Source organism: Lepidothrix coronata, unplaced genomic scaffold (assembly GCF_001604755.1).
Source record: "Lepidothrix coronata isolate B3197 unplaced genomic scaffold, Lepidothrix_coronata-1.0 Scaffold192, whole genome shotgun sequence".
NCBI classification, from domain to species: Eukaryota; Metazoa; Chordata; class Aves; order Passeriformes; family Pipridae; genus Lepidothrix; species Lepidothrix coronata.
In genome coordinates this window covers 928533-955432 of record NW_016690372.1, presented here as the reverse complement: position 1 = coordinate 955432, position 26900 = coordinate 928533, and the positions used below count along the sequence as shown (strand labels likewise).

Below are 26900 nucleotides of genomic sequence, written 5' to 3'. Positions count from 1 at the left end.
ACCACTAGCTCATAAAATCCCTAATTTTTCTTTCAGACAGTGGATGGTTAAAGTAACCATTTTGACAGGGGCCTGGGGCTCTGTCCTCACAATACAGATCAGGTGGAAAGCACAGCTCGGCAGAGGGGAAGTGTAGACCCAAACCTCCTGAGGTCTAAGTCCCTGCCCAGTCACATAGCAGTGCTAGCATACCCCCCCAAGGGTGAGCTGAGTAGAAGGATGAGACCTCATAGGAGTAAACAGTGACAGAGCCCTATAATGAGGTGTGGTTAATTGTCAGACTGAAAACATTGGGAAGAGTGAGGGAGCACATGAAAAAGAGCATTCACGTATGACTAGAAATCCATGTGACAAAGCACACAGCAGTCCTGAGAATAAGAACATGCATATGAGCAATGGGGAGAATAAAAAATGCACATCCAAGTATATAAATTATGGGAATAACAGGGCAGTGGGGCAGAAGAGCAGTCAGGGAGCAGAATGGTGCCCACAGCAGTATGGTCCTGTGGCACTAGATGTGCTACCTCTGCTTGGGCCCTTACTAATGATGCTATTATCCTGCACACCATGAGATGTCCCTGATGTTGTTTGAGGCAACACTTGTTCTTGGCATAATATCATGAGTCCTACTGGTAGAGCACAGCAAGGCCATGCCTTCTCAATTCAACAATCCTCCTCCGCCACAGACATCAACATCTTCAGGGTATGGTGTAATGGAGATACTTGTGACCCTAAGCCTTTGGTGCATGTTCTGTCAGATCCAGCCAAGATAAAAGGAAACAGGAGTTCCTGGACACCTCAGATTGGGGTAGAGATGGTACAGTTTCACCCCCTAGGTAGCTGAAAATATTCAGTGTTACAGTTGAAAAAGCCTTTCTTTCCAAGGCATGCCAAGAAACATTTGCCATTTGGCCACTTCCAACCCCGCTGTTGCCAGCTGACATGCACACAGAATGCAAAGGACCTCGGTAGAACAAAAAGGGGGCTGACAAGAGAAGCCAAAAAATTACCCAAGTGGCTTGCCCTCACTGTGTCTCCCTGAAGTGTTGCACAAAAGCTGATTATTCCAGTGTAGAAAAGAAGCAAACTGAACAGAGAAATTCCAGGTCCAGGTTAGGTTTAGCAAAAGTTATTCAGAGAGCTGAGAAGGAAAAGAGCTTTGACTCTCCCATCATCCCACTCCAGCCAGGGCAATGTCAGCTGCTTCTCTGGGCTCTCATTTCCATTTCACATAATGATAAACCAGGTGGAGCTGCCTGAGTGTGAGTTAAGAATCAGTCTCTTAAGCTTCATTGGCAACAGGATGTGGACTATAGAGTAAAGTGGCCTAGTTCAACTAACCCTTGTAGCTGAAGTTGGGGAGCCTTTTGACAATGAGATAGCAATCTGAGGAGGGAGGTTTGGAGTTCTCTGTGGTAACATACATCATTGTGAAAGAACTCAAAAAATAAGCAAGCACATAAAAAACACATTATTTTTTCCTCTTAAATGAGTCATTTGTGCCCTGGTGGAAATAAAATTTTGATACCTAAATAAGATCACACGTTCACATTCAGCCAGAAAGACACTCACTGGTTTTTAAAAATTAAAAATAAAATAATAACAAAAACCCCCTTTTTTAGTGGAACTGAAACTCAACAGGTTATCAGTGGGAGTAGCAAATGGAGTAGACTGCAGTAGGAGAAAGAAAATGACTGAACTAGATTTACATGCCAGACTACACACAGATGTATCAGAAATAGCCTATATACAATGCAGTGTTCAATGCCAGGTAATTAGCAATACAAGCAACCATTTTTAATGTAATTTTTATTCAGAAAACATCCCTTTAACTGACCAGCACAGTGTAGTCTCTGAATAAGGAAGTTTGTGACCTTTGCTACTATGAAGCCCTCCTTTCAGCAAACATCGTTCAATACAGACCTTGTGACATCCAGTAGGAAGATTTGTTCTGTACACTCTCAGGAAGTGGGATGAGATTTCTGCCCTGGCAACTCCCCACCACCACTCCTTAAAAAGCAGCCTTTCCGCTCGGCAAAAGCAACACTTACCTGGAATACGATTGACATCTGCCGAGGTGTTTTCATGGCAAGCAGAAGGGAGAAAAAGAAGAGAGAGAAAGAGAAGAGAAAAAAAGCCATTAGAGATGCACACAGAAACTCAGCATCCTTGCATGGAAATCAATTTCATGCAAAACCAGAAGTAATTAGGTTTCTTTGAAGGCCACCCATCTGCAGCCAAGCACGCCGCCATGCAAGGGAGGAGACACTGGCTCCCTCTCCGCTGTGCATGTAAAAGTGAATCCACCATCATATCTGTCCGGAGAGAGAGTTCCTGGAATCAGATAGAACCAAGCCACGTCAGTTTCTGTAAGAATATTGGTTAAAATATTCTACTGTTTTTCACACACAAATGCAAAAGAAAGAAACAAAAGACAACCTTCCTGCAGGAGGTTTCTATAGCACATAAATTCAAGCAAGTTTTCAGAAAAATAGAAAAGAACCTGCTCCCCTTTTACAAGGGGCCATGTGAATTTATGACCAGGTGTAAGACACTCAACATAGTCCCAAAGTCTAGAAGAGAGACCCTTCCTTTTCATTCCTCTTGCCCATCATTCCCCAAACAACATCCTTCATTGCAGACAGCAGTAGAAGTAGGGGAGAAAGAGTGTGCCAGAGGCTTGTACCTCCCACATGTTGTCTTTTCACAAGTTGGTAAATCAATCACACAAATCTCAAAACAAGTAAGTCCTTTAAAAAAGGGAGAAGCAAGACTATGTAAATCATAGTATTGATCACAGAAAAGGCATGTCTTTGAATGTAGTGTCTGTTTTGGGCAGTGCTCACCAATCCCAGAGAATGTACTTCTCACAACTTTTTAGCATCCCAAGTTTAGTCTTGCTCTGACTAGCTACACTTACCCTAACACCAGGAGGGAGGAACCAAAATCTCATGGGATTAGATTAGATTAACATGTTCCTTCCAAGGCAGCCCTCAAAAAAACTAAAATAAAAACAACAACAACAACAAAAAAAAAACAAACAAAAAACCAAAACAAAACAAAGCAAAAAACCCAACCAAACAAACAAAAAAACCCCATAACTTATTAGCATTCTCCTCTGGAGGCTTGTACCCTGCCCAAAAGTTGTGCTGTTAGAGGTATCACCTTTCCAGGAAGACTTCAAAGCAATACATTAATGATTCAGACTATAGATCCCAGACCACTTCTGCCACAAGTCTAGGAGCATGACATGCTGGGTGCATTGGCTTCACACCGAGGTCTAAGAATGTATTCTCCTACCCCAAATGTACCCACCAATTTCCATCAGTATTCCCCCCTCCTGTCCAAACCCACTGTGTTGCTGTGTCTTCCTGAGTCAACTGCATTTCATTGGTGAGTGATTCCAGTTCATGTTGCTTTTTGTTTATCACTTTCTGTTGCTGTTAGCTTATCACTTTGTAATGGCTCCAAAACCACTTGAGGAAAAGTCCCTGTGGTATATCACCTATATATCAAGCTGTCCTTCCCTAAGGAGGTAACAACCTAAATAAAACAATGCACAAAGAGGGGAGGGACTATTGCATTGGCTCATTTAATTTCCGTAGCTTCTACTAAACATATATGTCAGATCTGATGAGGGTTATTTGTTGGTTTTCCTCTTTTAACACATAATTGTATCTAAGAACTGGTGTCTTGGCATGCAAGCCTGGAAGGACACTTAGCACTGAAAGTTTACCTGAAAGTAATTACTTTTATGTAGGAAAAGAAAACAAGTGTCAGGCAGCAATGCATGCACTGAGGATGGAAAGCAAAAGGTGAGAGCAGGGGCAGAAGAAAGGATCAGTGGCAGTTAGAGATGATCACATATCTCAGAAGAGGTAGAACTGAGCACCACAAGGTACTGCAAATGTTTCTGATAATCCAGAAGCTGCCCAAAAACCTATTCTAAGCAAGTAAAAAGCTCTAGACCCATGTTGTCTTATCACAGCAGGCACTGCTACAGCCCAGGCTACTTCAAGGGGCTTGGAACAGCAGGCAGCCTCACCAGTGTCTGTGCTCCAGGAGGAAATCTGTGGGATGTTTAGGGAATAAAAAGCATCAGCTGATAGAAAGGGCAAAGGAAAGAGCTATCTAAGAGTGAACAAGGGATAAACACATTAAGTAAATAAGAGAACAGGCGGTGGGCTGTAACTGATACACTGCTTGAAATAATACTTATTTAACTATGTGAGAATTAAACAGGTCATGAAGCTGTTAAAGAAGGGGAACAATGAAGTGCTAAGAGCTAACATAAGCACCTCTAAAATGTATTTTCTTTTTACTTGTATTTTTACCTATATTTTTTGTTCCCATGTCCCTAAGAGCAAGTATCCCCCATCCTGACTGATTTTACTCTTACCTTTCTTTTTGCTGTATTTTTTTTAAAGTTTCCACACAACACAACTTCTCTATACATTAGTTGCATCACAAAAGTCACTGTTTGTACCTCTGTGAGTTTTTGCAGTATCTACCTACATGGTATTGTGGCTCATTATTGTTACTTTCCATACTAAATAAAAAAGGAGTTTCTTGTATTGCAGACACCCCCCCATGTGGCATCTACTAGCAAATGCTGATTTTCAAATGGTGAAAATACTTAGTTTTTGTTTTAAAACAACACAAAAAGCACTGCTTTCTTTGTAAAGACAAAACATAACATATAGCCAGACAGTCCTCACAAAAGACCCTATAATAAATACCACTGTTGCAGACAATGGAAACTGCCCTGTAAATCACAGAATCACAGAATATTCTGAGTTGGAAGGGACCCACAGGGATCATCAAGTCCAATCCTTGGCCCTACACAGCCTCAAGAATCAAACTATGTGCCTGAGAGCATTGTCCAAATGCTTCTTGAACTCTGGAATGTTTGGTGCTGTGACAACTTCCCTGGGGAACCTATTCCAGTGCCCAACCACACTTTGGGTGAAGAACATTTTCCTAATATCCAACTTAAGTCCTCATTGGACTAAGAGGTGGACCTAACACCTCTGCAGTGTTGGTATGCCACTCCTCTGTGGGGCACAATTAAAACTGTGGTTGCATATATCGACAAAAGGGACCCACCACTACCTTATGACTGATGGCTCCACAATTAGGAGAAACCTAATGCCTCAAGAAAGGTAGAAGACAGAGGTGGCATACAGGCAGAGTGACCAGATCTGGGGAGCTGAGTTGACTCTCCTTCAGATCCTGTCATCTGAGATGTCCTCTCAATTCTCTTCAAGATTTTCTGGTTTGTTTAGAAAAGGATTGTTTAATACATGTCTCCACTCTCTTCCTCTTCCATCAGCAGTAGCTTCGTCTCCCCACACAGATCTCCTCCCTGACAAAGGGACAGAGGTACAGCATTCCAATTAAACAAGGAGCATGCAGAACCCTCAGCTAGCAAAAAAATCCAGTGACCACGGGACTTACTGCCGCATAGATGACGGTTTCTCCACTTTTTCAGCTCAGAGCAGTTCAAACACAGAAAGGTCTGCCTCTTAACAAAAGACAAGGCATAGTTTGCTTTATCCTATACACGGGAGTCCATTTATTGCTCCTTTGTAAAGGGCTGAGCTGCAAGCCGGTGCTGTTTGCTTTTGTTCTTTGATGCTAATAGCTGGGTTGAAAGAGGGATCAGCAGGGCCGCTGCCTTTGTCTGGTGCAGCCTCAGCCATCTGGGTGGGGTGGAAGGAAGCAGGAGGATGAAGGTGAGCAGCAGGAACAAAGCAAACGTTATTATAGCTCAGATCATTTTCATGCCTATACAGGAAACATCCAAGGTATTTTTCACTCTAACCTTTTTAACAAGAAGTTTAGCAAAAAGGGGAGGTTTCATGAGACTGCACTTCTCTCCAGCTGGAAGACAAGGACAGCACAGACTTTCTATGCATACCAGCCCAACAGTACACATCACCTTGACCTGAAGAGACCTACTTATGTTTCCATCTCTGTGGTCCATTCAGTCTTGTCCCTTGCTTTGATGTGTTGTGTATACCTGTCTTCTGCCGGCTAAACTGTGAGCCACTGACTGAATTCCCACATCACAAACAAGCTGGCAGGTGGAAGCATCCTAGGCTAAGTGGAAATAAGCACCTAGAAGTGAATGGCACTGTCTTGTACTATGAGTCCCTAAAGTTCTCTAGCATCCCCCTCCAGCATTCTCTGATGACTCTCTCTCTCTGAAGACCAGTGTATGGAGAGGACTGGGGAGCAGGCAGAAACTGGGGAGAGGAGGAGGGCAAAAGTCATAACACTTACAGGCATTTTTTGTATAGGAGACCCACTCCCAAATAAGAAGAAATTCAGCTTTTAGACAGGAAAATTACTGTATTTTGAAGCTTATTCAGATATTGATACCTAAAAGGCTTTTCTAAAGCAGATTTTGCTCTCATTCTGCAAATACAGAAAATGGATATAAGTAAAATTTCACTGACAGAAGCACGACTGATTGGGAACTCAGTCACTTAATTTGACTTACTGACATATATATACATATATATATATATATATATAAACTGTTCAGGGACCATAGATTGATCCATTTATGGCAGCCTGTGAAATGATTAAAAAAGATACATGATGAGCCAGCTTAGACTCCTGCAGTGTGGTAGTAAGAGGTGTTGGTTACTCAGAAGTTGGTGACTTCCTTAACTGGGCTCTGATGCAACATTTTAACAATATGAAGAGCTACATTTTGGCTCAGCTAGAAACCCCTCAAATTGCCATGAGCAAATTCTTTATTAATTTGATACTTCATCAAACAAAGTGTTAATTCCACATGCTGATTTGACAAGTGGTCTCATTCCATCCTAATCTGTCTGTTAAGGTAAACATATGGTCCTACTTCACCTCCTACAGACTCCTCATCTTTCTCTTCAGTACACAGGGGTTCAAAGCCTTCTGGGAGGGTTTATAACAACACACCAAAAAAAGGTACTTTGGTTGTATAAACACATTTTAACAAAAATTTGCTTGGGTAAAGATGGGGTCTGTAATGAGATCATTTCCAAGCATTAACACATCCCTATAGTGCCCATGCTCACACAGGAGACAGACATTTTGAAGATTGTTGTATTTATGGTTAACTAGGTTAGAATCTTGGCTCCACTGAATTCATAAAATACTTGAAAGTTATTTTAAGAATGTCATTATTTCATCCTTCATATTTACTTAACATCTTTTGTTTTACAATGGTAGTAGAATCCATCACTGGTATCCTTCCACTGATTCCAACAGAATTGCCACAAAAGTAAATTTGACCAATTCTATTTAATTTGCTTAAGGTTTAGGATACTGAAACAAATCCAAGACTGCTCCAGAATATGATGTCTGTCACTGAGCTACACACTGGGATCATGAAGACCTTCACAGTACTAGCAGGTGTAGGCCTTATTGTCTCACTCCAGAAGAATAGGACCCTGTAATTTGTGTTAATGGAGTGTTGAACACTTCTGATTTTATTCAGTACAGATAAGTGGTGACACATACACAAACAAGTTCATTACAATCAATTACATTTCTCTGTGTCCTTTGTCCTACGGGATCTCTTAGGCTGCCAGTCTCTCGGGAATAGTATTCACTTGATGTGTTGCATAGAATTGCAGACATTTGTGGTACTGTGCCTTTGCACAGCTAATACTTGGGATCCCAAAGCACTTATTAGCTGTGAATATAGGAATCATTCATCCAGTACTGAAAAGCAGCCAGCTCTGAGGTGAAAGACACAGATGTTTAACAGCTTATGGGAACGCCATACAGCACTTTAGCATGTCAGAGTTAGAACAGCAAGAACTACTTAAAGAAGCAGAATGAAACTTGGCTGACTGTACTAAAAGTGCTGTGTGATTTTAAAGCACTTGTGATTTAAATGAAGTGAAGGGATTTGATTTCAAATCTTATCTGAATGATTAACAGTGATTTGAGGCCTCCAATGCTCTCCTCCATACTGTGCACATTAATGTTGTGGGCAACTTGCCCTCTCCACAGGGTCAAATGTGAGGTCAACTGACCTGTGCCTGAGTATGTCATCCTCTAAAGCATAGAAAAATTGAGTGGATCCTTTACCTGCTAAAGAAAATAGACCCTATACCTTAAGGAGCCAAGCTTTCTCCTCTCAGGCAATCAAGATACTCAGGCAGAGTGTGCACTAGAGCTAGCTGGGGAGACATTTGTAAACCTGTAAACCACTACGGTTTCACAACTCTTGCCTGGCCATTTAGAAAAGTGCTTCATATCAACAGGGTATAGATGGATCAGGTATGCCTGCTGCTTTCAGAAACCAATGCAAAGAGTTACTTAACTCCAGCAAGAGTAAAAAACAACAATACAAATCTTAGAGAAATGAATTCCTAATAATCCCTCTAATTAACTCTGTATCATTACTATTCTTAGATAAAGTTACTTTCTGATTTCACAGCTTTCAGTGAAAGTACCATCCTCTACCACACATCCCAACAAATATGCTCATGTACATTCCTCAGGGCCCTGGCTACATTGCTGGGAAAAAAGTCAATAGTTCTGTAGCCCACTACTAGCAAAAATCCAACTGGAATTTAACTACTCAGTGCCCTCCAAACAATTTGTTGATCTTCACTTAAGCTGCCTAGATACAATGCTTGAGCGCTTCAGGATGAAACTTCTTTTTGTTTCATCCTAGGGGCCTGGGCACTGGAAGAAATAGAGGATTTTCTCCCTGCTATTTTGTACAACACCCTCATACATCTACATTCAGACAGTTATGTTCCCAGTATTGTGGGGCACACAAAGACGGATACCTTTATAACTTTTGAAGGGAAGATGCAAGCAGAAAAACCAGAGTGCCCTTCATATCACCATAGACAGAATGAGAAGAAACGTATGATGCTGAAAGTTTAATGTCAGAAAAATTTGGCAGCAACAGGGTAGTTAGGCTCTGGATTAGCTTGGCTACTGAGAGTTTACCAAACAGCATTGAAGACTATTAAGAAAAGACTAGACAAGTGTTTCTCATTAATATTTCAGATTCACCTGATCTTGTCTTGGAAAGACTAGTTGTCCCCTGTGACTTTTTTCAATCCCATTTTCTATGATTTTATTATTCTAATTCAAAACACACTCTACCCAGACAATCCCATCAGTAACATCTGCCAGGCACCATAAGCTAGCAGCAGGGCAGACACCAAGGCCAAGCCTCTGACAGCAGCCATGCACAGGTACTCAGGGAAGAGTCAAAGGAACTGAGAAAATTCACAGTACCATTATTAACAGCTTGCATCAAAATGCTTATCGCTCCTTGATGGACTTTTCCCTCCTTGAATTTGTCAGGTCTCTTCTGGAACTAGAATTGCTGTGGCGTGGAACTGGTTTTGTATGTTCATTTAAAACCTGAAGCTGAATGTCCCACATTGGGTATCCCCAACCAGTTGCTTTTAAAAATACTATGAATAAACATTCTCTATGCAGCATCAGCACAGCATTCTTCATTTTAACTATCTACCTCACCTCCTGCTTTAGCCACTTCTTTTATAAACTGAAGAGTGCTAGTCCATCAAGACCCTCTGGATATGGCAGCCATTCTGTACGTACAGTGAAAAGACATCTAAGCTATCTACAGCATAAATAGTTTTGAAGTTTATCCTTGAGCTAGTTGTACCAGGCCATTTGTATAACTAGTATATTTTAGCACAGGTCTAAACCCATCTGAGGCTTGTCTCTCCCTTAGGGGCATACAGTACTACCAATCTGGCCAAAACTCCAATGAGAACAAACCTATTATTCTCATCAGAAACACTGATTGAAAAGTTTATGAATAAGAAATGCAGACTGTGTTTGAACAAATCAGCCTAAGAGCACTCTACCTCTCTGGAGACCCTTATTCCTCCCCAGAGCCTGGTGCAGATCCAGACCATCTCCACAGTCTCCTCCACAAACACTATGATTTGTCATTCCAAGTTCCATGCAAACAGCATAAGTTGTCATATCATTCATCATATTACATATTGGAAGTCCCAAAGTTTTTTTCCATTTAAGAGGCCACTCACAGGGGGAAAAAAAAGGATTAAACGACCTTCCTGCCTTTAGCTACAATATTTGGGACCACTATTTATAAAGCATTCATATATTAGGAGCTGTGGCAGGGTTACATAGAAAGTTGTTTTTCAATTTTTTTACGTCATCTCCAGTGGTAAAGAGAGGAAGATGATTTCTCTTTCTCTCCCAGCTTGGATGAAACAAGAACCTGTGACTTTCTAAAAGCATACATTGTTTATACTTCTCCCCGCTTTTTCACACTTCTCTAACAATATCTAGGCATCTCTGTATCTGCTCCTATGCACACGCTTATGGCTGGAAATCCTATCCTCATTCAGATTTTCTTTCAAGGTGAGAAAGTCTTACACTTTGCAAAGCCTTTCAAAAACTACTTACAAGAGAGTTACATTCCCATGGCATGTCTTAATTACAATTGAAACTGTGTTTCCATTATGTGCCAAATTTTCGCTTGACGTTAACAAGAACTAAATCAACCAATGTGACATTTCAGTGGCTGCATCATGTCATAGCAAGAGTTACTCTCATAAGCTGGACATGACTCACACAACAGATCTTAAGGATACAGGAGTCAGTTTTTCTCCAAAGGTCTTCTTATTTTAATTGATTTAGGCATCAGGAAGGGATGGCAACTGCATGTATGTCCCTAAATGAAATACCCTCCCTGCCAGAAATGCCTTTGCTGGATTCACCAACATAGCTGCTGCTTCTCAGTTCTCTCAGATCTGGCAAAGACAGTAATGCTAGAAGATTATCAGGACATAAAGACAATCAGGAGCTTGATGATGCTGATGCCCAACAGTGGATTTTCCCAAGATGACCACCATGAAAATTAACCTCTTTTTGAGCAGTCTTGTGACTTACACTAAAAAGTGAACTAGCCATGTGATCCAAGAAGCTTAAACTAGTTTCATTGCAGGCAGTCTGCAATGTGCTTAAAGTACTGAAAACAGGACTGTGGTGTTTCACCTTCATCTGCATCACTTGCAAAGCTGACACAGAGACTGGAAACCCACCATATGCCACAGAAAAAGAGTACCTCTCCTCCCGTTGAGGAAGAACCTGCACACATGCTGAGTATTTTCAGCTTTGTCTTGTTCTCAGAACGTCACCATGACAGCTACCAAAGGCATTTACTACCGCAAAATCCATTGCAAATTGTGCTGCCTCCGTTCCTCTCTTATCATCCAAAAAATGATGGATGCAAATGAACTTCGGGCATATTCCCTATGACATATACAGCAGTGAGGATATTCAATAAATAGTAACACAAAGAACAGAAAAGGGAGTTAACACAAGAAGATTTGGGGTAAAAAACATGATAAGTAAGCAGAGAAAGGGTTTGTTAAGCCTATGAAATGGCCCGAGCTATAATCTATTTGCTGTACCCAGTCTTGGAATTAATAAAACAAATCCCCCGATACGTCTGACAGAGTTATTAGAGGATATTAATATTCCCCTCAGAGCAATCTGAAGAACTGGAAATGGAGTCACAGAATGCTGTGACTAGCCTAGTCAGGCAAGAGTGGAGGGAGAAGAAGGAGGTCCCTTCTCCAAACCCACCTGATTCTCATTGTCAGCATTGCTTATTCCTGCCCAGCCTGCTCTGGAAAGTGTCAGAGGCTGCAGAAGAAGGGGCAAAGCTAGAAGAGGAAAACTCTCCATCCTCACTTCTGCTGCCAACTCAATCTTACATGAGGCAGAAAGAAAGATGCCGTGCCACTAGCTGAGCTCTGTGATATCTGAGCCCTTCCCCGTTCACAGGAGGAGGGGGTGTCAGGCCACAGCAGGGAGGACATCCTGTACTACTGGTCTCAGAAGCCACCACCTGAGCTCTGAAGAAAAAGCAGCTCTTGCAGACTTGGAGAGCAAGGAAGACTTCTTTATCTGGTTACACCTGGCACTTACTAGTGCCATATGCCAACACTCTTTGTGCTGCATCGCAGCACCCCAAGATGCAAATGGCATATTACATCCATCTGCAAGGTACATGGTTGTCCCAGAAAAACTGAGAAGTGGCATTCCCCGCATTAAAAGGGACCTCTAGCAGGCTCCACCCAATAGCCCAGTTATTATTGTATCATCATTATCACGGTACCTCTTTGTTGGAAGGTCTAAGTAGAATTATTAGTATTTCACCACTGAATCCAGCTTACATAATGTTACACACCTCCCTAAGATTCCTGAGTATATAAATCTCTTAATGGAAAAAAAAGGGGATAAAACTCTGACTTCCTTTCTGAATACTAATTGTAGCTAACACAGAATCAAATCTAGGTTTACTACAGGATTCAGATTGGATTAATCTGAAACTCAGTTCTGTATCGGGAGCCTTGCACAAGACACTATATTTGAGGAGATAGTGAGCTTCACCAGACCATGTCTGTTATGTTGAGCCTTGTTCTTGGGGCTTGAGAAGCCCATACAGCAGCAGTAGCAGCCACTACAGGGGAGTGCTCTGTGCCAGCCTGTGCTGTGTGCTGGTGGGCATTGCAACAGAAATAACACCCTAACCTATCAGGAAAAAATAAATTATTTTTTTTGCTACCCAAAATAAAAGGTACTACAGTATGGGAAGGAGGAGGAAAATCCATCCAAGGTGGATGATATCCAGGGTCTATTTGATGGAGCATGAAAGCAGGGTTCCCAGCCTCTGAAGTGATGTAAGATTTCATCACTATCTATATTCCTCTTTTTATTATATCTTATAACAGTGTCTATTTTATTACACCATTTGTTGTTGAGCCCTCTTATTTAGGTCCAGAAAAATCCCTGCCCACTATGCCTCTCTCACCCACCCGCTCCCCATCTCTAAGGGGAAGACTCCTCAGAAAAAGCCAGCATGCTGCTGGTTAGCCAGCTGGTGCCTTCAGGTGCTAAGATTTGTGCTTCAGTAGGTCTCTTTGGCCAAGAAATCACAGTCTCCTGTTCTAAACACTCATCTCCCTGAATTTTCTACTGATTTGAAAATAAAGACCATTGTCTTGAAATTTACTTGGTATCTATAATGCACTTAGCATGCCTCTGGATTTGCTATAAGAATTAACTAATTATTGATTCGTTCACTCAAATTCCAATTTGGATGGAGTTCCAGTGTGCCTGAAAAGTGAGAACTCTATCTGTTACACATAAAATATATAGTGCATGCTCCTCCAACTTACAGTAATCATCCTAAATACAGCATGGGTAATCAGAAAAAATGCATCTTCTTTTCCTCTCCTTCCTACACTTATGTATCATTTTTAGAGTATGTGTTAGTGGGTTTTATATTCCATGTTATTGCTGTATTTGCTGCTGCAATATATATTTAAATTAAACAGAAGTCATCAGGAGCTTCTATTGGTAGCATTTGCCTTGTTTGTTGTTGAAAGGCGCTGCTTGGAAAAGAGTAACTGCTGACTTCAGTAAAATGTGAAACATAATGACGGGAAACAGCTGCATTCTTCATCTTTCAAAACACTAAATTTTCTTGTGTGATTGTCTAAATGTAGACCTCCAGCAGGATTCATGCAGATGCAGACCCAAGTGCATAATCATAGGACCTCATACCCACTGAATTCAGCAGATGTCTCCATTGAACGGACTAGGATCAGGCCCCTAAAATTACCAGCTCTTGCATGCAGAAAAAAATTTGATTTGTTTTTTCTTTCAATTAATCTGTTAACATAATACACATAAGCTCATACCCAGAAAAACAGAAAACAGACAGCGAGGATATAGGAAAAAGGCGTACGTCTTTTTGGTATTAAAAAAAATGTTCTTAAATCTCTATTCTTTCTTCAGTCTCTGAAAAGGAGTGTGTGCAATAAATAGCTTCCATGCTCATTATCTCAGATCTGTTATATAAAAGACACTGCTGAACAATATGAAGCTTTTCACCTCTAAGCCACCAGTTCAAATCCACTATATGTCAACAAAGATTCAAAGTTATTCCCAGCTAGCAGTCTTTCCGTGATCTAAGTGAAAACAGTTGAGTAGACCACTCAATTCATCTCCTCGCTGATTTCTGAATCCAGAAAATCCAGCACCATAACAACTGGCTTCCAAAGTACACAAATGTGTTAAGCACTATATAAACTGAGAAAGCACAAATGGCCCTTCCCACCAAAAGACTGCCAAACACACTATCAGACACCAGCACTAACTGATAGTTCATCTAGATGTTAAGGACAAAAAGAACACAATTTAGTCTCTTATTTCTAAATGCAGTCCCTTTGCAGAAAATTTCTACCAGATGCTTCTTACATGAGTAAAAGCCAGTACCTCTCCTCCAGGAACTTATTATTCACCAGCCAGGATCCAGCTCTATATGTTCATGCATGAAAAGCATGGAAAAGGAAGACATTAGCATATGTCAGGCTGTTCCAGAGTGTTTGTGCCTCTATGTCTGATCAGGTCAAAGAGAGACACAACTCTCTCTTACTTGAGGGTCTGTAACTGCAGTATGAACCACGGAAAGCCATTCAGCTTATTCTGATATTCTGAAAACCCACTACAGAGTCTCATTCACTGCCAGGTAAGTAATCAGTCCCACACTCAAAGAGCTAATAACAACTTCTTTCTCTAGGAAGACACAGCCCTGAAACAAAACAACAATGAAGCAGAGACGCAGTTCACCTTTGGATTTCGGTGATGGACATAAGCACTACTGCTGAGGGATTTGGAAGAGGGACAGAAACTTCTTCTCTATGTCCTCTTATTACAAAAAGGGTAATATCTGTTCTCTCTTCTTCAAGAATATGTCAGTGTGGATCTCGCTGGAAATGACTGGAAAGCAGTAGCCGTCCAGGACTGTAGGAGAAAAGTCTTTCAGCTACATCAAGGAGTGGCTGAAGGACAGTATTCCTGAACTAGCTGTGTTTTCAAAGACATAATGTTTAACTGGATTTTTTAAAAAAAATATTATTCTCCATTGCCACCTCATACCATGTTGCAGAAACAGGCACTAACATCTGCTTCTGAGTTCACAGAAACACATAATCACAAAATAATTGAGGTTTGAAGGGTCATGCCGCGACCATCTATTCTGGCCTCCCAACTCCCTTGGGGTTAAACTAGAGCAAGTTGCTCAGAACTTTCATTAGCCAGGTTTTTACTGTCTTCAAAGATGGAGGACCATGCAACAGTTGGTGAAGTGTGCCTGGATATGCGAAACAGTTCGTTCATTTAAAGAGAGCTGATATAGCCAGATATCCATTCACATAAAATGGAAGAAGAAGGACGGGTGGGGGGCAGTCAGACATCTAGAGAGGTATGACAACCCAAATACTGTCATTTGGTAAAAGGTAATCAGGAAAATCGATGTATCATCCAATCCTGGATATTAGGTAGCATATATGTGGAAGTAATAGAAAACTAAACAATTGAAAAATTTAGCCAGTAGAAAGCTAGCACAGGCAGTATATAGAGAAGCAGATGGAGCACATGGTATCTTCCCCTGTAAACAAGTCTGTCGTGAAATATCTGTTTTAACAGAATGTACAGAAGAACATTTGTAAGGACTTTTTTCAGCAGCCATCAGTTGCTGGGTATCAAAAGTCTGGTGAGGAAGCTTACCAGCTTAGAGCATAGAGCAACAGGATTAACACTACATCCAGATCCTGATCATTTCCCAGTGAGAGAACAATTGAGTGCATCTTCCTGGCTCTTTATATCATGTAACATTTTATGGACATCTTGCTTATCAGCCAGACCACAATAGAACCCTGCAAAAAGAAGCAGAACACTATGCAGACCAGCCCTGACAACTTTGTATTCCAGGAGATAACTGCAGCTCCATCTCCTTCCGAGAGCCCAACACTCACCACTGCAGATAGCTCAAGTGGGTATCTGCACCTTACAGTGATATTGCCCTGGAATGGTCATGACCATTGACACTGCAGGAAGGGCAATAAGGAACATTCTTTTTCTCCGGGATTAGTCATAAAACATTAAGGTAGAAACGTGCACTCACCTAGCTTTATGGTGCCTAGACAGAATATATGGACCTCGGCCATACTCCAGAAGGACAGAGGTGAAATCTAACAAATAGCATCAGCTCTGCACAGCACCATTTGAGAAGCACTGATTCCTTCTTACAAGCGCAATACAGTTTAATCTCTAGAGAAAAAGAAACTATCCAAGAGGAGGATATTGCCTATCAGTCATAATGTCCATGAACTTAATTGCTTGTTATGGGTGAAAGAGAAATTGTTGTAGCTTGTTATCTACTGGCGGAAGTAGAACACTCTTCTACTCCAAATGTGGAATGCTTGATGAACCCTCCACAATAACATGAAGAGTGAGCTAAAGAAAATAAAAAAACAGGACTTGTCTTAGAAAGACTGAGGATCACTCTGAGGTATGCCCTACAGACTGGGTAATGGTATGCAAGAACTGCGATCCAGTCTTGAGCTCGGTGATGTCAGAGAATAAAGGCCCACTTCACTAGTCTACCTCAGACAAAAGACAGCATGTATGTATCTGCTAGGTTCATTCAGACTTGGAACACGGAAACGACCTCTCTTATTATTTGGCATAATAGAGCATGAGCAAAAGCTACTTCTTCACTCCTAGGGAGTCTCTTGTATGACTCAAAAAGAAAGCAACACCCACTTCTATTGCGGCAAGCTTTGTTATAAGTGACACCCTGAAAAAGAATGGGAAAAAAGATAGAAAAGATTAAATTGGTCAAATAGCTACGGCCATATTGATTTTACAAGAGGATGAGTCTGTCTCCAAAGATTTATTCACTAAACTCTGAAAGTGCTCCTAATCACCACTGCAAATTTACAGGTGTATAATGTGTGTGGGCTGTATTACCAGGGAAGAAGACAAGGCTTATCCTCCAGTATCTCAATAAATTTTAGGTTGGTAAGAAAGTTAAATCTATTGATCTGAGAAGTGCATTTACTGCAATTCAATGATAAAATGCAAAACCGTAGAAAGGACAAGTCAGGCCTTCTGGTATTTCAGAACATGCAGTCCTGCCCCGAATTACAGCTATAGTCTCAAGTGAGACATCGTGACCCTTAGTAGTGCTTTCTCACTAGATCTTACTGTTCACAGTCTTCCTCCATACCAGTAGGGAAAGACATTTTCCATTGTCTCAAATGCAACGCACACCACCTCCTTAACTGACTCCAGATCACTCAGCAGTGCACAGTCTCATGGCATACAGATTATCATTGGTTCGCTGGATACTGGTCAATTTTAGGCTATTCCTGACAAGGTCTGAGGCAGGACCTTTGCAATCACCTTAGAAAATAGAGGACTCGGCTCCACTACCAATGATGACCATGACAGCCTTGGTGTCACCCATGAGTGACATCAGCTCTGGCTGTTTCCTGCTTGCTATAGTTTCCACATCAGTCTTTGCTTTCCTGTCTGCTATAGGAGGCATTGAATGAAACCACCTCATTTGGAAGCAGGAGGCCAGAGCTCTTCTCCAACAGGACCTTCAAAGACTGTTCCAGCAGATGGAGCTTTTACCTCATGTCTTGCAATTTGCACGTTCTTGTGGAGAATGACTGTTGGGCATCTGCTCTTTTCTGAGACTCCCACACTCAGAAGAGATGCCTGTTGTGTCCATCCCATATAGTGATTAACCTTGGAAAATACAGAGCACTTAAAGCTGGCAGGGCTTTGAATCCCTGAGGGTTCAGGAGGACTCCATTCAGGGAGACAGGAACAATTCATAGCAATGGTCTAGGTGATAAGAGAGATGAGTATTTTCTCAGTTTGAGTGTAATAGCCATGTTCCACTATCTAGTTCTCCATCATAAGGTTTGGAGGGAAATGAAAGAAGGTCACAACATCTTTACATTATCCCATTAAAGAAAAGGGATACTCAAAGTTCCTACAACTCCTCTAATTTCATATATGAGGAATGTGTAGGCCCAATAGGACCCATAGTGATGTCGGAAGACCTAGAAGACTTCACTCCCTAAAGCCAAGAGCAGAGGAATGAGAAAAAAGAAGATTGTTGCAGGAAAAAAAGGAGATTCATGCATCACTGCATTGTTCTTTTACCTGTCAAGGTTTTTGGAACACAGTTGATGAGGGCTAGGAAGGTGTAAGGAGTGTGTCTCTAGTATCAGGTGACTAACTCCAGCAAGGGAATCAAATATCAAAAGGAGGGAGATTTAGAACCCTCAAAGCAGATGCTGATGGAGGAGATCCTTTAAGATGTGAACATCTCATTTAGCTGAAGACAAATACTAAGACGCAAATATGGAAGTACAGCTTTACCTTCCAACTGAGTGCCCAGAAGGCTGATCAATTTTCCATGCTTGGACAGCCTTCCCACCACAAACACACAGCACGACTGGGTTCTCCCTTGCTGACTCACTTGCTTTTTCTCCAGTTGCAAAGCCCAACCCCCAGACTCCCACAGCTTTGCCTCAGAGAGACAGCTTTGTCTCCTAGTGCCAGTATGCAAAAGCTGTCCTGGCCAGTCACAACCAGGAGGCTCTTCCCCTGCCAGCCATGATCATCTTGACAGTTCTGCTTTCTCCTCATATTATCTGTCATCTCTCTCACTCCACCTTCCCTCCCTGAAATCAGCCTCCTCCATATACCACTTCAGGGCTGAGGACAAGAGGAACGAGGGTCAATGCCGAAGTCAGAGCACTATCTGTTCCTTCCTTCTCCCAATAGAGCAATAAGCCAAACAGAGCCAGGGTCAAGCCTGGGTGGGACAAGAGGCTGGAGGAAAAGCATTAAAAACAGCAGAACCTTAAGCAGCTACAAAAATCAACTCATGGTTCTGCTCTGAGAAAGGAACAGCTGGAGTGTTGATGTTTAGATGTGGTTTGGCTTCTGAAAGTCTGCCAGAATGATTTAAGGAAAAGATCCACACAGTTACAGGTCTGTGGACCACTCTCCAATCATCTATCATGGAGCTAATAGCTCTACAAATATATCTCAGCCTGGACTGGCCACTCGCTTTTCTGTGAGTATCTTGGGATCCACTCTGACAGCGCTACCAACAAATGTCACTCCTGATCTTGGGATTGCCTGTTAGTTTAGCTCTGCTTCCTTCTGGCCTAGTTCTGATGATGAGTTTTATTTCAGATATAAAAGAATTCCAGTGATGTGCTTCTTCACAGCACCAACAATTCTGTTGTGCACTGCACTAAAATAATTTATATGTAATGCTTACAGTTTCTAATAATTTAATTTAAACAGTTTGTGTAATAAGCGCCAGGTCCGAACTGTTAGTTCCCCCTGAGTGGACGAGTTCTATTTGAATCCTGTATGCTATGCAGTAAAAGAGTATCTGCTGGAGGACAGCATGTTAAATGCAGTATATTACAATTAAACAGAAAATATAAGAGCACTTTTAGGTTAAAGATCCTCTACTCATATCTTCCCATTATGTTATTGTTTCCAGCATAAGCACAAGGTCATCATGCCCTATCTGCCTCCATTCCACGCTGAACTTGCTGCTCACTTGGGTAACTGTTCTTTGCCAGGCAAATTTGGTTTCAAGTGTAACATTAGAAATGGGACGTTTTGGAAGCATTTTTGTGTCTAAAGGAGAGATTTTGGGGGAATAAACACAGAAGAAATAACTTATCTAAAATGTTGTTTGGGGTTTTTTTAAGTTGCACAAAGAGAGTAAAGATAAAAAAGAACAGGTATTTTCAGGAATCCGTTTTCCATGTGATCTTCTCTCTGCTTACGGCTTGGACAGGTGTACCCATTGCTGAGTAAAAACCTATCGGGATGGCCAAGCCCCAAGAGTGGTAGTGAATGGAGTTATATCCAGCTGGTGGACAGTCCTCAGTATTGGGGCCAGTTCTGTTTAATATCTCTATCGATGATATGGACAAGGGGAACAAGTGCACCCTCAGTCAGTTTGCAGATGACACCAAGGTGAGTGGAATGTTGATCTGCTGGAGGGCAGGAAGGCTCTACAGTGGCATCTGGACAGGCTGAATCGATGCACTGAGACCAATGTCACGAGGTTCAACAAGGCCAAGTGCTGGGTCCAGCACTTGAGTCACAATAACCCAATGCAGTGCTACAGGCCCAGGACAGAGTAGCTGGAAAGCTGCACAGCAGAAAAGGACCTGGGGGTGCGGACTGACAGTCACTGAACATGAGCCAGCAGTGTGCCCACGTGGCCCAGAAGGCCAATGGCATCCTGGTCTGTATCAGCAATAGTGCAACCAGCAGGACTAGGACAGTAATTGTCCCCCTGTACCTGGCTCTGGTGAGGCCACACCACAAGTACTGTGTTCGGTTTTGGGCCTCTCATGACAGGAAAGACATTGAAGTGTTGGAGCATGTCCAGAGAAGGGCAACGGAGGTGGTGAAGGGTCTAGAGAGTAAGTTCTATGAGGAGCAGCTGAGGTTATTTAGCCTGGAGAAAAGAAGGATCAGGGGCGTCCTTACTGCTCTCTACAACTACCTGAAAGGAGGCTGTAGTGAGGTGGAGGTCGGTCTCTTCTCCCAGGCAACTAGAGACAGGATGAGAGGACATAGCTTCAAGCAGCCAGGGTACCTTTAGGTTAGATATTAGGGAAAATTTCTTTATGGAAAGGGTTGTCAAGCACAGGAACAGGCTGCCCAGGGAAGTGGTTGAGTCACCCTTCTTTGGAGGTATTTTGAAAATATTTAGATGTAGCACTTAGTGGTAGGTTAATGGTTGGACTCGATGATCACAGGGGTCTTTTCCAACCTAATTGATTCTACAAAAATAACCAAACCAAAAAAAAATAGAAAAATTGAAAATTCTTCTATTTCCATCATATATGAAATACTGTCTATATAGTCAGTTCTATCCCCCAGCTGAAAGTCTAGCACAAAAGAGTCCTGCCTTCAGTGGTTTGTTGGAGCCACTCCAATCTGGAGCAAAGTTTCCAGTAAAACTCACTGTCTTATTGACAATGAAAGCTTGAGAGGATGAGAAGGTTACATGAGAGCATCACCTTTGCAGGTTTGCAGAAATTCAGAAGGGAGGGGCAATGTAAGATCACAGTACATTTACACAGTACACTTTTCCTACTCACCTTCCACCCAGGGGATGTTCAGCAAAGTATTCAAATATTTTAAATTAATGTTTCATTTTGATAGTTTAGGTAAAATTATAAACTGTTCTCTACTGGAAACATTTAAAAGAATCGGATCCTGTTTTGAAAAGTTGGATCAAAGTGCACATAAACCGCAGAGGGGATAGAACAGCTAAAATTTTTATTGCTACAAGTCTATTTTTCCTCATTACTAACTATAAAACCAAACAGGGGAATCCATAAAGCATAACCCAAGTAGGGCAGCATACTAGCAAGAAGTAAGGAACAAGCTGTTTCAAAATTGTTTCGGTGACAAAGTTATGCAACAACAGCCCCAAAGGACAGAAATTCTTGGATATGGACAATCCATTCCATCAGAAAGAATAAAAATATGTATTTCTTTGAATTTCAATCAACTGAAACTTTTAAAAGAATCCCTAAAATCCAAAGCTTCACATTCAGTGTAAGCCACGGTATTCTGTGGCTTTTCCAGCACACTTGGATAAAACTAGATAAACTACTATATTGTTTAATACTTAGGATTTAGCATTCTGGATTCCAATTCCACCTCAGGCAGCTTCTGACTTGATACCCTTCAATAATTCACATTCTGCTTGCCTCTCAGTTTTGCCATCAGTAAAACGGAGATAACATGCATTTCACAATGCAGTAGAGTGATGTGAAGGCTGACTGATTTATCAGTAGTTGTGAGATGCTTAGGAGTACTCTGATGAAATGTGCCACATGTATGCACAATTTATTATTAACCTGACAGCATTTTAGCTCTTTTGTTTTCCTGCCTCGCACACAATTCAAGTGCGGGATGCCTGAAGTACATTGCCATGTGGCATTTTGACTGTAGCAGGTACTACCATTTAATTCTGAAATTCACAACTTTAATATCACATTTAAACAGGATTTTTGTCATTAATTTTCCTTTTTCACTCAGTTTCAAAAAATGAACATTTGAATGGTCTTGAGTTTAGTTCAGTATCAGATCATTAAAATTAATATTAAAGGCAAACACAGGGAAGGAAAGAATCTCATAGAGTAATGTGCACCTTTGGCCAAATTTTTAGAGGTGAAAATGGACTGAATAAATACAATATGAAGGTAAAATTATCAAAACTACTATTTTGAATTCCAGACCAGTCATGAGGCTCCAAGGTGACTTAAAAGTAATTTTTTTAACTGACAAGATCAACAAATATAAGTACATTTGGCTTTAGTTCTTAGTTAAGCACATCTTCCATCAGTATGAATGAAAGCTTTGCCTGACTAAAGAGAACTTCATGTATGAGGTTAATTTTAAGTTGAATACTATTTATGGGACCAGATGTGCAAGAAAACATTTTATGCAATGATCTGCACATCTGATATATTTACTACAGAGCAGCTTATCCCTGACACATCTGCATCTGCAAGTTCAAACAGTTCACATAGCAACACTGCAGCAGAGCCGTGCACAAGGAAAAAACAGCTGGACAACTGTAAGGATGGAAACTAACCCAGATGTAACCTACATTTTGTTTCACTTCCAGACCTGAAAAGGGGCTTAAATTGTTTTAGTCAGCATTCCAACACCAATATTTTGTTAAGTAACCAAGAGGAAACTTCAGCGATTTCAGCTCTGGAAGAAAACTAGTGGAGACTGTTACAAATGCCCTAAAATAGTGGGATATAGATTCATAGATTTTTAAGACCAGAGGGAGCATTAAATAGACCTACAATACAGCAGTGACCACCACTGTAAGTGGTAGCAGGGCTATAATTAAGCACCACTGACAAATGAGGTCTGAAGTCACATCCAATTGTTCTCACGAGATAGAGGATCTGTTACTTAGTCCTTTGGTTCAGTTATCTTTTGCCTCAGGCAAACTAGGAGTTCCCACACTAGCAATGGCAAGGAAAACATCCCAGAGCTCAAGAATGGTTGTCATGCCATACCAGTGCAGATCTCAAGTGATTTTCATAGGCAGAGCCTTGCTCATTCAGCCCAAATCTCAGCTTGGGCTGGCTGCATTTCAAAGAGCATTTCTTGTACAGAGAGATATTTGTTATGCTCTTCTTTGGGAATGCCTGCTGAACAGTCCTTAGGTCCAGCTACATTGTAAACTACTGAGATTCAATCCAATACACTAAAAAGCTAAAGACCAAACTGCTGACAATACTAGCCCCTCCAATCAGCAGCTTTAGTTCTTCGTTAATATACTCAGCCTTGCTGCCTTCACTGTCACTGTTGAGGGACTGCACTGTTCAATGATACTGGCACACCTGAGAAGGCAAACTGGGAAGAGCTCATTCAAGTCCAGTCCACTCAAATTACTCCTTGGGCCTTTCCTTTAGTGGAGCTCTTGACAAACAGCAGTAGCTATAGATCTATCACTTCCAATGAACTGATATGATAACAGTGCTGCACACCACTCTTCTCTCCGGGGAGGTTTCAAAGGGCACCAATCTGGTCATCACCCTACCTGTGCTCCAGGCTCCACTTGTGTCTTCAAGCCAGAAAACTGTTCTCCTCTCTGGTCAAGTTAATCTATGCTTAAGTCTCCTGTTGCCTCCACTTCTAACAGTTCCCACAGCTGGAGCATGGTGGGGTTGAGTCCAGTGCCATTTGGTCTGTGTGGGAGTATATGCCCCTTCCTTAAAACACTTTAAAATTTTTGTGATATACTGCAGTTCATGAGTAGTAGGTCCATATTAGGAATAATCACGTCAGTAAGTTGTAAAATAAGTTACAATTATATGTGCAATAGATATAGATTACATTTTAAACGAAGTCAGAATTCAGAAATTCTACAAAATAAAAATACATCACTTTTTCTGCAGATTGTCAACCAAATCAGTATTTTTTTCTAAATATTTTGATCTGAATGAAACCACCATTTCTCACGAGTAAAACATTTCCAATCTGTCTGATTCTGATGTGTCTTAGCTGGTCAAAATGTAACCACGCATCTTTCGTTCAAACATGCCGCAAGACAGGGCGGGCAAACACCAGACTGCCTTACAGGTACATTTCTGTGTAGGATACAAAGTAGAGAAAATGTATATAGGTATATAGGTCTCCTATCTGGAGATAAAAAAAAACCAGCAAGCTTTGGAATTTGTCGTAGATGCAAGCTGAGACACAACTGAGCGTTTCAGCTTAAGCAATGAAGGAAAATAGAGAATTTAGGAGAAGACAGCCAGCAAGCTAAATTACAATTTGGAGCCCTACTTTATTCAATGAAGAAAAATAAAATCAGATCTCCAACAACACAGTGTCCACTAGAGGAACTCTGAAGGAGGATTTTGCCATTTCCTGCAGCATCCAATGTTTAGTCAGAGGGTCTTCTAAACAATAATAAACTTATAGTCTTAACAATATCATCATATGGCTACCTTCCAAGCTGCTGTGACCGCATAGCTACCAGCACCTAATCTGTTAAATTTTCAGCTAGATATGCCTGTATGAGTTGCACCTAATCTTTGACACTAATATAAACGTACCTCTAGCTCTGGTTATCCTGAGAGATATAACAATGCTACTGCTTCATGATGGCAATATATTGATCCATAATTTTTTATGTCCATCCATCTCCTGTTATCTTCCTTAAAAGTCAAAGCTATGTGAATTACAAGGACCTGCACAGATCTCCAGTTACACCAGAGGTCTGGTAGGCATCATGCAGGCTGGTCCATTTGCCCCCTGCCTCCTACCAAACCAAGTCCTACAGCAGGTCTCACGGAAGCCAGGGAGAAAAAGGCAAAAGACAGAAATAAAAGCACAGAAATTCTGAATATTTTCCCAGTTTTTTTTCTTTTAGGTAGTCCTAGACAAGCAATTTTATTTCATCTCTTCTTCACATATCTCACCTTTTTCTTTTTCCCCTGATCTTTTTTATCAGTAATTTATTAAGGAATTATTACATATACTTCTTCCCCATTTAAAAACAATCTTTGGGGAATATAAGCAATTTCAGCCATATACAGAAAGGAACTTAAGGAATTTAGCTGCAAACACCACTGAATTATGAAATTTGCAGATCACAACACAAGCCACTCTCTTTACTGCTAGCCATCTCTGCCCCAACTGTTGTTTCTGACCAGTCTCAGTGGACAAACGTGCATTTAGTTCCAAGGATTTCTCCTATATTACCTTGAAAAGAAAGGTACTGAGAGGCACTCCGACCCTGAAAGCCAGGCTTGCAAGATGGAAGCAGCAGGAAAGACCAGAAAATCAAAAGCATGCCTGCAGGGACACACCAGAGGTTTAGAAAACTCAGTGTCATTTTTCTCAAGTATTAAGGCAACAAACCACAAAGAAATGAAAATCCACCCAAGAGATTACAGAGTCCAAGAAAGGCTTCTGAATAAATGCAGCAGCCAAGCAAACTACAGGGCCTGACAGCAGCATTAGAGATTGAAGCCTGGTTTTAACGTACAGCTCAAATTTCTACATCTACCAAGGAGCTGCTTCTTCCTTTCTGATAAAGGTCTCTTGCCAAATACTCATAGCCAAACCCAGTCCATTATATCCACTTGGGTTACTTAATCGGTCAAATTCCATGAGTAAGAGGAGGAAGATCACATCTCACAGCAAAATCCCAAAAGCCAAGTATCCCTTTCCTCCTTGGCCTACATTGCAAACTGCAGGCCAGTTACAAATACACCTGCTGTATCTAATAAGCAGAGTTGTTTTGATGAGAGTTGAGGAAAAGAAAGAAGATTTTTACCCACCCTTTCAACGCCTTAGAACCACAAAACGCTTGCTAGCTTTGTGCTAACTAAACACTCAGAAACAATCCAGTGGGCTTTCTTCTCTGCTGTCCTGCTTTTTATGCAATGATTCATACAGGAACAGAGGAAGTGCAATCTCTGCCATTCTGCTCGGGTACCCTTTAAGCTCTCTTTGCTCTTCCTGACAGCACAAGGTCAAGGCAAGTCTCAAGCATGGAGGGTGAAAGCAGCAGGCTGAAATGAGCAGCCACAGCAGGAAGAGTGCCAATGCAGACAGGTGGGCAGAGGTGGGTCACCGTACAAGGAAAAGCATCTGATCAGCATTTGTGGTTCATGGCAGAGGACACTTGGGGGAAGTCAATGGAGTACATGGGTCAGATACAAAAAAAAAAAAAAGTCAAAAGCTCTCTTTCTCTCATTGCTCTGATCAGCACCCTGCAGTGCAGCATCTGCTCCATGTCACCGACAGGGAAGAGGCTATGCTGCTGCTCAGGTTCTGTCTTTACCAGCACAACTGCAACCTGGCCTGGGAAGAGCCTGAGTACTCATAGTGTCACACTGCACACAGCAGCAGGAAATGGGGAGATTTCTGTTGAAAAAAAAGATGAGTGCTCCTCAAGGATGGACACTTAACAAGGAAAACCACCTTAATTTCCAACTGCAAGCCAAGTTAAAAAACTTACAATCAAACCAGGTCATCCTATGGGGTGTTCATGAATGATAATCATTTACTTGTCATCCTAAGATATTTATATGTCTCTATCACTGTCATACAGAAGCATATGGGATTCTTAATACCTGGAGGTACAGAAGCCCCACTGGCTACATATTTAAGATATGGAAACTGAGACACAGAGGGTAACCAGGTACATATCCCCTGCAAAGAAAGGTCAATTGATTCAGTCTTGAGTCTTTTAGTCTGCCAGCAAATCACTCTGGGGACACAGAAAGCCTGTGGCAGAAATGGAAATTAGCCTCTTAGGTGCTAACGCTCTTAAGACCAGACCATTCGAGTTCTGCTGCCCCACTCCACTTTCTTTACATGGTATACTTTGGTATCTACAGAATAATGAGGTGAACAAGTGTACATGCAGACAGGGTCTGGAGAGCTGACACAGCATAACT

The 26900-nt window shown here is 41.5% G+C and overlaps 1 protein-coding gene across 8 annotated transcripts in view; it reads right to left on the bottom strand.

Annotated features, from left to right (window-relative positions):
• Positions 1-26900, bottom strand: part of LOC108505488 (neurexin-3) — a 915200-nt gene that overhangs the window by 804784 nt on the left and 83516 nt on the right. For 7 of the 8 annotated variants that reach the window (XM_017831536.1, XM_017831535.1, XM_017831537.1 and 4 more), the window contains one exon: positions 2052-2069. The exons of the other annotated variant lie outside the window; for it this stretch is intronic. In XM_017831536.1, the coding sequence (XP_017687025.1) occupies positions 2052-2069 (18 nt within the window). The remainder of the gene's footprint in view (positions 1-2051; positions 2070-26900) is intronic. 8 annotated transcript variants of the gene reach the window in all.